This window comes from Triturus cristatus, chromosome 3_2 (assembly GCF_964204655.1).
Source record: "Triturus cristatus chromosome 3_2, aTriCri1.1, whole genome shotgun sequence".
Lineage (NCBI taxonomy): Eukaryota > Metazoa > Chordata > Amphibia > Caudata > Salamandridae > Triturus > Triturus cristatus.
Window position 1 is genome coordinate 154,938,810 of NC_140584.1, and position 13,381 is coordinate 154,952,190.

Consider the following 13,381-nt stretch of genomic DNA (forward strand, 5'->3'; position numbering starts at 1 on the left):
AGATTAAATGATTTACAAACAATCACACGATGCCTGAGCCAACGCCGAGACTTGAACCTGGTTCTCCATCTTGAAGGTAGGCTGCTCTGGCCATTATCCCACATCCGACCGCTTCTCAGTGGACTGTTTACTTTCTGCACGGGCTTCATGAAAGGCTTGCAGCTGCCGTTTCTATTACCATGCTGTTTGCTTCGGTGTTTATTAAGCTTCTGCCACCACAATCTCCTTGTGCTGACCCCTCAACCAACACATTTGTTTTTTGTTTTTGCACCTTTGCCGCCACTTAATATCCCTGTGCCACCCCCACCAAGCTACCCCCTCACACCTTTCAACACTGCTTTTTTAAAAATTGTATTTCTTTGCAATGTTACATAGCACCAACTCGACCCGAAGGGATCAGAGCGCTTTATATGATCACCAGTTACATTACAGATGGACACATTCCTTTTTCAGGCATAGGGAGATTAGGTGATTTGCACCCAATCGCAGGATGCTTGAGCCAACGCCGAGATTAGAATCTGGTTCCCCAGCTTCAAGGTCGGATGCTTTGGCTGTTACGCTACATCCGGCCCCTGCTGCCTCCTCTCCTGTTCCTCCCTCCTCCTCATGTGGTCACTCAATCTAGGCACACCGCCCTCATCATTTGCCAATGCTTGTTGTTATTTGGCACACAGTGGACACACACAATATTTCTTAAAAAGCGATAATCTAGTATTCAATGCAGCTATGAGCCTTAAAGCAACAGCCTGAGAAAGTTTAAGCACAACAATGCTTTTACAGTCTGAAATAACAAATGCTTTTTTAATTTCACGGGCAGATTTCAGTAAATGCAGGTTTTTGATCATCCCAAGATTTAGAGGATGTACTGCGGCATGTGCGAGTGGCTGTCTAAGCATGCACTCGTGCACTAGGGCCGGTGTATGCAACATTTGTTGGCACTTCGTCCGGAGCACATTGTTGCTAACTCCCCATCCCCCCCCCCTCCACAACACTGCTTTTTGTTTTTTGCACCTCTGCCGCCACTTATTCTCCTCGTGTCACCCCCCCACCGCTCCTACAACACTGCTTTTTATATATATATATATTTTTTTTGTGCAAAATTATAAAGTGTAAACTGGACCCGAAGAGGGGGATCAGAGCTCTTTACATGACCACCAGCTGCATTACAGACTCATTCGATTTTCAGGCAGGAGATTAAATTATTTGCGCATAATCACAGGATGCTTGTTTGTCTTCCATTGTGGTTCGCTTGTCTCGTTCCCAGCATTGACTAAACTTTCTTTTTTACTGGGCAGAAAGCCCCCTGTTGACTGACTCACAAGCTTTAAAATACTGTTGAACATTGTTTCATATCCAAAAGTGTTTTTTGAACCCAACTCCTGACACTTTGCACTTGACTGGTGGTTTTGTATTCTCTGTGTTTGTTTGTGAGAGCATTGCCATCCACCCTGCTTGGTGTTCATTGCAGCTTGTGTTGGGACACTGAAGATCCAAACAGCCCTCTATTTTGCAGCAAGTGTGAGGAATTGATTTTCTTCCCTGTCACTAAACTGAAAAGTGCATGTTTCCTTAATCTGTGCCAAGTTTCATGCCGTGAAGATGTGGTGAAAGGGGTCAGGCTCAATCCACTGCGAGGGTTCTTTAGAGGGGCTGGAATCCTCTACCTCTTGGAGAAATTCATGGATGAAGATGACTCCTGGTTTACTCAGTTCCACAATAGTACTGGCAACATATTCACAGACCTTGAAAGACATGCACCCCAGATGGTGGTCTTTTGCCAGCAGTACCAGGGTAATATAACAAAAGCACTTTGTGCTGCACTGGAACAAGGGATCAGAGCGCTTTACATAACCAGCATTACAGATGGACACATACAATTTTCAGGCATGGGGAGATTAAATGATTTGCAAACAATCACAGGATGCCTGAGCCGACGCCAAGACTTTAACCTGGTTCTCCTTCTTGAAGGTAGGCTGCTCTGGCCATTATCCCACATCCGACTGCTGCTCAGTGGACTGTTTACTTTCTTCACAGGCTTCATGAAAGGCTTGCAGCTGCCGTTTCAATTACCATGCTGTTTGCTTCGTTGTTTATTAAGCTTCTGCCACCACATTCTCCTCGTGCTGACCCCTCAGCCAACACATTTTGTTTTTTGCACCTTTGCCGCCACTGGATATCCCTGTGCCACCACCACCAAGCCACCCCCTCACACCTCTCGACACTGCTTTTTTAAAATTATATTTCTTTGCAGTGTTATATAACACCAACTCGACCCGAAGGGATCAGAGCGCTTTATATAATCACGAGTTACATTACAGACGGACACATTCCTTTTTCAGGCATAAGGAGATTAGGTGATTTGCACCCAATCGCAGGATGCTTGAGCCAACGCCGAGATTCGAATCTGGTTCCCCAGCTTCAAGGTCGGCCGCTTTGGCTGTTACGCCACATCCGGCCCCTACTCCCTCCTCTCCTGTTCCTCCCACTTTCCTCCTCCTCATGTGGTCACTCAATCTAGGCACACCGCCCTCATCCTTTGCCAATGCTTGTTGTTATTTGGCACAGAGTGGACACACAATATTTATTAAAAAGCGATAATATAGTATTCAATGCAGCTATGAGCCTTAAAGCAACAGCCTAAGAAAGTTTAGGCACAACAATGTTTTTACAGTCTGAAATAACGAATGCTTTTTTTTATTTCATGGGCACATTTCAGTAAATGCAGGTTTTTGAACATGCATAGCCAATAGGTCTCGCCTTTGGGACCTTATAAGTATTTAGTTATGCAGCAGAATATCCTTGGTGCAACAACATCAAGTGTTGCATGGCTAAACACTTCTACGGTCCCAAAGGCGAGACCGATTGGCTATGCCAATGCTTGTTTGTTAGTTTTATAGCACGGACGCCGAACGCCTTTGCAATGCAATAGGTCTTTCATTTGTTAGCTGTTTAAAAAACAAAACCTAAATAAAAGGCGTCGTCATTTACAATGCCAATAGCTCAAACTCTCGTAAATGCGAGACCTATTGCATTGCAAATGCTTGTTATAAATGTCCCTCCTTGTGTGTGCTTAGTTCTCTCCCGGGCGATTTCACGAAGTGAAAATTTCTGATGTCCATCACACTACGTTGATGTGCTTTCATGCTTCCTCCTGTTAGGAGTGTGGTGGCCCCTCCTCCCTTCTGGGCATTGCATCCATCCTTGGTGTTCTTTGGTTGTCCATTGCTGGCGCCGAACACAAAGCAAGCAACAGAAATTAAAGCGTTCCTTGACGCTCCTTCTAGGTGAGGGCTCGACAGAGCACTATCGGGCATCTCCGTGTGTGCTGCGCCCTGTTTCACCTGGTCGGCCATCTCGACGCATCCAGGTATGGTTATCCGACGGATCCACAGCTTCCGGCACTTACTCTCCCTGTCCCGTGCCGTCCCTCCACCAGCTCACCCCTCCCACAACACACTTCTGCCTCTCCTCTGATCAGCCCCCTTCACAGCGGCTCCCGCTGCTACCCTCTATGGGAGCGAGAGACCGCAGGGGACTGCATCCCTACTGCGCCTCACCTCCGGCTGGGCCTCCTTCACAACCACAATCTAGCGTATTTGCCATTAACAGCAGTGGCAGCGAAGGCGCCAAACCTCCTCCACAGGTCCGGTGCGCCGGCATCCGTGCTTTCGGCGTTCAGTCCCAGCAGCAGCGGACACTACTGCGCTTCTGCTCTCCTGGTTACTGACGTAAATGGTACTTATTTTACACGCTCTACAATGGTAAAAGGCTGAGCAATGCTCGTGGATTTCTAATTTGTGACCAGGAGAATCCACCAGTCGTGAGCGCTCTGAAGACGCTCTGATGGAGGAAAAATAATGAAAAAAGTCCAGATCTGCCATCGTTTGAGAACATGGTGAACATCAATAGTTAAACTTAAAAACATGAAGCGCAGCATGCACATTAGGGCAGGAACCCACCGCACATACTCTTGATATAATTCTGTAAAGAATCTGGATGTTTTTCAATTCATGGAAGAGAGCTGTCCAGCGATGGGATGTGCTTGTAGATCTTTGAAAGAAGTTGAAGTTTGCCCTCGTAATAGGTTTGTATCGCCAGTATGTCCACTTAACACTAAGCCCTGTCTGAAGTTGAGGTTAATAACCTGGCGCACACACGTGAAGCGCCCTAGTATTTCCCTTAAATGTTTGTCTGCAGCAACCACCTGAGTGCATGGGTCACCTTGGCTCTGCCCATTGCCCATGTTTACAGTCTTAAGTGCCACATGCACTCAAACCTACGTCCCACTTACCTCTGACCAGGAGCTGCTTTTCTCTATGGTGAAACTTTTATCTAGACATTTTCTCTTTTTGAAACGCTCCTTGGTCAAATGCAGTCACCGGCCATGCACAGCTATCTCTCTTCCTGCTGCTGTCTCCATCTTGGCTGTTCTCAAACGCGGGCATGTGTGCCTTGGCAGACAAGTGGGGGCGAAAGGCACTTCACAAAAGGAACTTCTCTTTAACTTGGACTCAGTTCAGGTCCAACACTTGTGTGGTTTGTTTATTTTGGGATGGCATATGGTGCATGTGTCTCTCCCGCTCACTTCGAGAGAAAAGTGCCAAATCCGCCAATGTAACGGCTCCAAATGCATTACATTTAATGTGAACAAGAGAAGCACATAACTTCCCTCAGGATTTACTTTTCAGTGCACGCAATATTAAGTTGGCACAGGCGAGTCATTTTTGAGACTGTTCTAAAATGTATTTACTTTAGTCGTAAGTTACTATATTTAAAAACGTGCCAAGCAGTGATTATTATTAGTTTTATTGGCTGTTTCACCCTGTTCCGAAAATTTCAACCTTTCAGAGTGTCGGAGAAATCTTAATTGCGCACTGCGCCTGACCCAGATAATTTTGTTGTAAAATGTGCTGTTCAGGGCACTTTCTACCTGTCAGGAGGTAAAATGATCTTGTCAAAGCAGTACATTAAGAGTATTCATCCACAGAATAGTGCATTCGCGCATCAGTGCCCAGGCTGATGGAATGTGCTTGCTCATGTGCTCCGCACAGCGCTGTAGAGGCTGCTTCTGTGTGATATAGATGTTCTGGCAATGCTTGGAAGTCCAATGGACGAGTAATTGGTGATAAATGGGTATGCCTGTGTCTTCTGTCAACCTCACTCTGCATTGGAACACATACGCAAATGTGCACATAGTTAACACCTGGTCCGATGCCTTTCTGGCAATTAATCAAAGTATCAATCAATTATAAACAAAACAGTAATTATTAAAAACGTGGCTATGCCAATGCTTGTTTAACCTGGGATTGTAGAGAAGGCTGCTATCAGGGACATGAATTCTTGGAGGGGCCTATCAAAGGTCAAAAGTAGGTCATCTTCACAGAGTAGTATTTTAATGTGCCCGGCGGACGGCCGCAGCTTGGGGCTCCATTGCCAGTAAAAAGAGCAACGGGGACAGTGGACAGCCCTGACGAGTGCCTCTTTGAACGGGGAAAGGATCCGAGAGCAAGCTCCTATAGTTAACCTACGTCCTAGGATTATGGTAGAGCCATCGTATTTTGCAGATAGTCATTTCCCAGTCCCAACTTCCACAGGGTGTGAAACAGATAACCTCATTTGATACGTTGGAACGCTGTCTGTATCTAGGATAGTGCCAACATGGTCTCAGCAGAATCTTGTGTGAGCCAGAGGAGGTGAGGCAGCAAGCAAAATGGTTGCCTTACTTTCTACCCAGTACAAATGCCACCTGTGAGTGATGGATTAAACAAAGTATGACCTGCTTGAGACGGGTTGCTAAGATGCTGACCAGAATCTTTGTATTCAGGAGTGAGATCGGTCAATACCTCCTACAAGATAGGGAGTGTCTCTTCCTGGAAGACTGCAATAGTAGCTTTATTGTAGAAGGAAGAGAGGTTCCCTGAACCATCTGCCACCCTGAGCTCCTCATACAGTTGATCAACTGATTCCGATAAGTCCTATCTGTAGAACTGTCTCTGAAAACCGTCCTTCCCTGATGCTTTATAGTAAGGTAGTGTGTGTATAGGCGTTGCTTCTCCTCCTTAATGATCTTACCCTAGAGTAATTCCTTGACATCACCATAGAAGCAGGGCAAATGCAAAGGGGGGTGGGGGCAAAGAGGACTCCATTAGTTGGTCATTTAAGTAATGTCTGAGCTATAAAGTGGAGTATAGTCTCTAGCAATGGTATTCGCAATGCCTTGGGTGTCCCTATTGAAATGGCCTATCTCGTCTTTAATTGCTGATATGTTCATCAGCCCCTCCCACTGCATAATCTGTGCTGCCGGAGCCTCCTCACCTTTTCTCCCTGCTATTAATAGCAAGCCTTGTGTCTATAGACCATATATTCAGCCTTGGATGAATACAGATTTATTACAGTCCAGTTTGCCTGTTCTGTGAGTTGCAGATACTCAGCTGTTGTGTATGCTAGAGTGTAAGACTTAATCTCCTGTTTCCTGAAGCTTCAGGTTCTTAGTAGCAAGGGCCTCATCTCTCATTAATTGTCCCCATAAGGTAGCCTTTGACGCTTCCAGAGAACTTGGGCCAATCGCACCGACCCGCATTATCTTGAAGATAAGTAGACATATGCGCCTTTAGCCGCGCTTTTTCATGCATAACTTTGTAACCAGCATTGTTGTGGCTCCACAGTTTTCTCACAGGTTTGCCTATATGTCAGTCTATGGCAAGATGGGTAGGGGTGTGATCAGTGATGAAACCCTCCCAAATATTGCAGTCCAAGGTCAAGGGAGTGAGAGCGTAGGACATGAGGAAGTAGTCAATGCGTGATTGCGTACAGTGTGTGGTAGAGAGAAAGATGTATTCCTTGTCTGATAGGGATAGGAGTCACCATATGTTGAGGAGACCCTGGTCTTCAAGAACGTCTTTAAGGTGCATATGTCATTATTATCACACCTGTCAATTGAGCCAATGTCGACTAGCGTGGCATCAAAGGCCAGGTTCCAGTCGCAGCCTGCAATGATACACATTGTGATTAATCTCGACAGTACCCAGTTTAAGCGCATGAATCTGGCCTTGTGTCTTTTGCAGGCATAAACCGAATCCACACTCACCACGTGGGTGCCTATCCTGAGCTTTGCAATCGCATAACATCCTTCTAGGTCCCCAAAACCATGCAATGTAGGGCTTTGTCCAAGCCCCACTTTTGGCTACAGGGCAGGTGGGAAAATTAGTAAGCAGAGTAGGAGTGTCCACGTTAGCCTGGCACATCCCAAGAGCTGAGGTGAGCCCCTCTCATAGAAATTCTCCTTCTTGATTTGGAGAATTAGACCCAATAGGAACAGGGATGTGCCCCTCTCCCCAAAGGTAGGGGGCACCCAAAGGGTGTAGTCACCCTAGGGCGCTCGGACCTCAGTTATGCCCTTAAATTTAGTATTTAAGGTGTCCCCTGAACCTTGTTCCTCAGATTCAATGACTTACTAAGAACAAGGACCGAACAGCCGTGCAGCAGTGGAGAAGACGACCGCTGACTTGGCCTCAGCCATCCTGGACGGTCTCCTCCTCCTGCGACCCTGCTCCAAGAAACAGCCAACAACCTCCAAGAACCTCAGCTAACTTCAACAAAAACCCTTGCCTCCCGTGGTCATCGGATTTGTCCAAGCAGTCGACCAAAAGACTCCAGATCCGGTTGGATCTGCGACACTTGCACCACTCTGCACCTGACGCCCACAGCCAGAATCCAGGTGGTCCACCGACACAGTGAAGTCTCCCTGGCGATCCTGACCTGGGATCCAGCATTTGGACGACTTCTGCAGACCTCCCCCTCAAAGCCTGCAGCCTCAGCCTGAAGGTTCCCCATGACCGTGACCAGATCTGGTAAGAAAAAGCTGACTCTTAAAGACACGCCTGTACCCGCAGCCACCAGGCTTTGGTGTGCCCAACAGATTGAGTCCCAACATCCCCCAACTATCCAATTATCTCTCCAGTTGTGGGATTCCTTCAGCCAGCATGTGGACCCAAGCCTGCAGTCGTTTTCCTCAACGAGTATCTCAGTTGGTTTCAACAGGGCACCCGACACCTCCTTAGCACTCCTCACCTTACTGCTGCTGTGCCGCTGGTGGTGCAGTCACTGTGTTCTTTGTTGGCCCCTCCAGTGCTGACCACAGCCCCCAGGGCCGGTGTCCCTGACCCGCAGGTACTTAACTGTAACCGGTGCCTCTTCGAGGTGCCCCCAGCCTCCGTAGGATAACATTGGGCCCAGTGACCTCTGCACTCGGCCGCCCCAGTGCTACTGGTGGTGCAGTACCTACCTTGGTCCGACCCTTGCCCAGTGTTGACACCTGGAGACTAAATCTCAAAACAGTTTACTTACCTGTAAGTTACTCACCTGTCTTTCCTCCCCTAGGATAGCATTGGTCTCCCACTGTATTGTGCTTAGTGTGATCATGAATACACAGTATCTTTTTTTCTGTACTCCAAAAGATTTCATACATATGTAAACCACTGTTTGATACTATACCAATCTTTTGCCAGAAATCTTGAAGTCTTGCTTTAAAGTCTACTTATCGGTTACTGAGTTCAACTTGGTTCCTAAAATAAAAGTAACTAAAGTAATATTTTTGTACCAAACATTGGCCTGGAGTCAGTCATCGAGTGTGTGTTCCACATTTGTATGAGTATGTACGCCAAATGCAGTCACATTACCCTCTGTTAAGCCTAACTGCTCAGCCCAGCTTCCACTAAATTGAGAGAAAGGTATCCTCTACTGCAACCACTGCCGTATCTTTGGAAACTCGCTGGACTGTGTGCACACTATACCTCTTTTTGGTATAGTATATACAGAGCCAGCTTTTTACAGTTACTGCCCATTATACCCATACCTCGTTCACCAGGACCGAGTAGTGGCCTCTCCCCAGAAATGCACAATTGTTGCCCACTAAGTGGGTCTCCTATTGTAGAATTATGATTGGTGTCTGTCTAAACCAAAAGCGTGACACAACCCTTCTCCAAATTGCTTCCCAAGCCTTTTACAATCCAGGAGAACAGCGCGAGCCCCAGACGTTGTACATCTGGGTCCATCCCCACTCTTTTCCTCAATGGTCAGATGGTCGATCCCTGGTTCTCAGGTCCAGCCTCTCCATGTGTGTACCATCAGTGGTGTCAAACGACCCTTACCCTACAACCCCAGACTGTAAGCGTAGAACTACCCAGCTTCACCAATGCTGCGCTGTCCGTCACCCTCCCCTAACCAATATCAAATTTTAAGTCTTCATATCATTCACTCTTTGTCTCTGTACCAAGGGTGTTTTATGGCTGCTGTCAGTCCCAAGTAACGCCTCTGGTTTCAATGCACTGTTCATTGGTGGTCGCACCAATGGTTGGCATATCAGTCGCCGTCTACTTTGGAGTCCAACAGACTCTCTCAGGGTGTTTCTGCTCATTCCACCGGGGGCCCAGGGGACCGCGGGCCCCCACTTCGCGACTATCATGCAGGACATGTCCTCCAGCCATTCCCAAGCCTTCCTCGGGGAGAAGCAGAGCAAGGCCACCCCACCTCCCACCAGGATTTGCAGTTTTGTGAGGAATTGCTGCGATTATTGCAGGGGCTTTTCCTCAGTTTCAGTTTGACGAGCTGGCCCTGGTGACAGGTAGCATGAAGTAGAGAGTCTCTTTCTTTGAAGTTGAGAAATCTGGTAGTTATCGACGTCGTACAGGCCTATCGCTTGGGCGGTGCCCAAGACACTCTGAGACAGCGCCACTGCAAACTGGGGAGAAATTACGGGTATCTGCCATGGTAAATAGGAAATCTTCCCCACATCAATTCCTTGAGCTTTTTCCGGTATCCCAACAAAGTGGGCATTATTGTAGCAGGATCTGCCTTGCGTCTTCAGCCATGACATGGAGATTTTGAGTGGTCTGTTTGAGTTGACAATCTTCTGTGTTCAGGGTCTTAATGGAGCTCCCATGGTCTTTCAGAGTGGCCTCTGCGATAGATCTGTTATCTCCCCCATGTCTTCTCGGATCAGAGTGACCTCCACTGCCACTGTGTCGATTGTCATCTTGAGGGCCGACCTGAAAGCCCGGATGGCCTGAAGCAGTTACGAAGCAGGTTTACAGTGTGGTGCCCTGGTCCTCCATGGGTGAGTACTCTTTCTTCCAGGCAGTTCTCGCCACTGGCCCATCTAGCACTCCTAAAGGCATATTTCTCCTAGCAGTTGGTGTGAGACCCTCTGTGGCCTTTCTCTCACCATGGTTCCGGGCACAAGCCTCAGGAGCTAGGGTGTTATTGGGTCACTAAGCCTACTATAAAGCAGCCTTTCTCCAGGACCCACCTGGCTATGGTTTGTCAGGTGGTGGAGGAGGGGTCCAGGGCCACAGAGGGATGTACACCCTGGGTTCCTAACCCACGACCCTGATTTGGTGGGTACAGTCTTTGCATCGCTTCAGCTGATCAATGGATGCCGGCAGCAGTCTGTGGGGTCGAGATTGAGAAGGGCAGCAGGTGGGTGCCGCTCACCCAAAGTCTGGTTTGCGGGGGTCCTGGGTGGCCACAGCAGTGTTCTCAGCCTCCAGGCTGTGCCACGGGCGCAATCTGACCTACAACTTGGGTGCTTGGGCCTTCAGGAGCATCGGCTCATTAAGACCCTCCTTGGTGCTGTCAGTCCCACCAGCCCCCTCTCTGCAGCTTCCATGACCGGTGGATGTGCTCAGCAAACCCCAGGAACAACAGATGGGCGTCGCTGCGTCTAATTGCTCACAGGAACCTGCCTGCTGGGCTCCATGTTTACTCTGCATTCTGGCCAAGCTCCCTCAGGCATGCAGGAAGCTCCCTTTGTTCTTTCAGTCCTCTTTGAAATGGTGTCGCAACACTAGTCAAGCTCATGTTCCAATACTTTTATCGCCTTCATACTTGTCTGGTTTGTAAATTTGTCTAGAGCCTGATCCTCCCAAAGAAACATTACTGTGTAATCTGGCCATATTCCCAGAATATGGCGTAACTTGAATTCATTTTGTATGGACACATTAGTGGAAAATTAAAATACTGAAGATTTCTTTGTCTAGACCCCGAAATCTGACTGATCAGCACCATTAGAATCGAAGACCTGTAATCTATAACACTGTCTTAAGTAAAATGTTGCTGACGTATGAGAACCCACAATCTGAAGAAAGTAAATGTGAAATTCTACTGAGATAACTGCTGACTATAAACAGCAAAAATCATGAAATCAGAGGCATGGTAGATTGACAAGGATGGTGTTTAGCATGTAGTGTTATCACAATGGTGAATCTACAATGTCTGTATTTCTCTTCCAGCTATTTCAATTACCGCACCACCCGCTTTCTGACTGAAGAAGGATTTTATAAGTTTCATAACTGGTTTGATGATCGGGCCTGGTACCCTCTAGGAAGGATCATTGGTGGAACTATTTACCCAGGTAACCTCCAAAAACTTAGTGTGTGCGCGCTCCAAGGTTGAAGAAGCAAACATGAATTATTTTAGCGTTTATGAGCAATGTGAATATGAGCCATTATTTTTACATTTTATATAGGTAGCTTGGTACTTCAAATATTACACACTGGCATGGCAACCTAAATGTAAAAAGTTTGGAATAACCCTTTAAAACTGAATCGCTGGAGATAATTCTCTTTGATGTTGGAAATGGAGTTCATTTGTGTACATGTAGGGGCATATGTATCAAACCCACTTCCCATTCGCAAATGGGCTGATTCTCAGAATCGGCCCGTTTGCGAATGGGAAAAAGGATTTTAGGATGCATCATCCCAAAAGGCCCTCGCAAAATAGGGAATCGCAAGATTTGCGATTCCCTATTTTGCGCATGCATTTAAGGAATTGCAAAGTGCGATTCCTTAATTGCAATGCAGGAAGCATCCAAATTGTGCAATTTTGGCTCAAGAAACTTCAAGTTGGTGGTAATTTGCGATTTCTTTGAAAAATGCACTTTTATGCATTTTTCAAAGTGCCATGTGGCGCACAAACATATTTCAGGGGTGAAACAGGGTGTCCTTCTGACACTCTTTCATCCTTGAATTTGTATTCCCAATTTGCGAGTACCTAATGGGTACTCACAAATTGCGAATGTCTTCCCATTCATTCCTATGGGCCTTTAGGCCCATAGGAATGAATGGGAAGGTATTCCTTAATTGCGATTCGCAATTTGCGAGTCGCAATTAAGGAATATGTAGGAATCTCAATTATTATTGCGATTCCTACATACATTGCATTTTGTGAGTCCTTAATAGCGATTCGCAAAACATCACTATTAAGGACTCGCAAAATGATGTTTTTATACATATGCCCCTAAGTCATCTAGAGAATGGTTCTATGTGCACACCTTTTTAATTTCAGGTCACTTTCCATTAAGCAGAATGCAAAGAAAATTCCAAATATATTTGTGTACCCATGCATAGTGTGATGTATAACTCATTTAGAAAATCCGTTTTCACATATGGGGCATTTTACTTTATTTTTTATTTTATTTATTTATTTTAACACTAATTGGACAATCAATTTTATTTTTCATTTCTGTCCATTTCTTTCCTTTTTTTTTTTTTTTTTTAAAATACTGAAGCTGCACTTGTATGTTTTGTACCTCAAATGAAAATGCAGAAAAATAGTGATGACTTTTGTAAAAATTGAAACACATTATTTAATATATTAATTTAAAGCGCTGCCACTACTCATTGAAATGTAGTAGACTTTTCACTGCCAATTCCATTGTGTTTCTGATTGTTGAAATTTAATGCCGTATCACCCCATAGATCTAATCTACGTGTAGGGTTTCGAGCACGTTGGTGCTTAAACAGAGAGGCTCACAGCAGTGTATCGGTCAGTCCATATTCCGGACCCCAGAATGTCAGGCACACAAAGGGAGTAACAGCAATTTCATGGTGGTTAGGATAGTGACTGGGTAGAGCTGCTATTGTTTTCTTTGTTAAGCCTTGTTTGAATGGCAGGCACTCACTGAAGACTGTAATTCCCTCATGATTTACTGGGGATTGAGGATTATCCTAGCATCTCTGTGTGAGATTACTATTCATGAGCAACTCTCATAAGAGTTCTCCAAGGACTGTTTGTGAGTAATTTTGTCTCAAGATGCAAACTCTGACATGTTCAGATCTACTTATACCATTAGAGACAAAGAATAGGCCAAATAATTTCATAAGCAGTGAAAGTGTCCACTCTCCTCAGGAATCTCCAACTCACCTTTTGGGCCAACTTTCCATCTGAGGAATCACCCTCAAAGGCTACACTGGCAACCCCTGGAGATATACTAGTGTGTTTGTTTTAAGCACGGGAAGGGTCCTTGACTGTGTGACCTGTCTTGTTACAGTTAAGGCACAAAATCTTCTTGAGGGTCCAAGTTCTTACGCTGTCACCAACTTCT

General features: G+C 46.1%; 1 protein-coding gene across 1 annotated transcript in view; it reads left to right on the forward strand.

The window, feature by feature from the left end:
- The window catches only part of STT3A (STT3 oligosaccharyltransferase complex catalytic subunit A), a 145,783-nt gene that overhangs the window by 61,979 nt on the left and 70,423 nt on the right, over positions 1-13,381 (forward strand). The window contains exon 4 of the mRNA XM_085647394.1: positions 11,289-11,410. Within this exon, the coding sequence (XP_085503520.1) occupies positions 11,289-11,410 (122 nt within the window). The remainder of the gene's footprint in view (positions 1-11,288; positions 11,411-13,381) is intronic.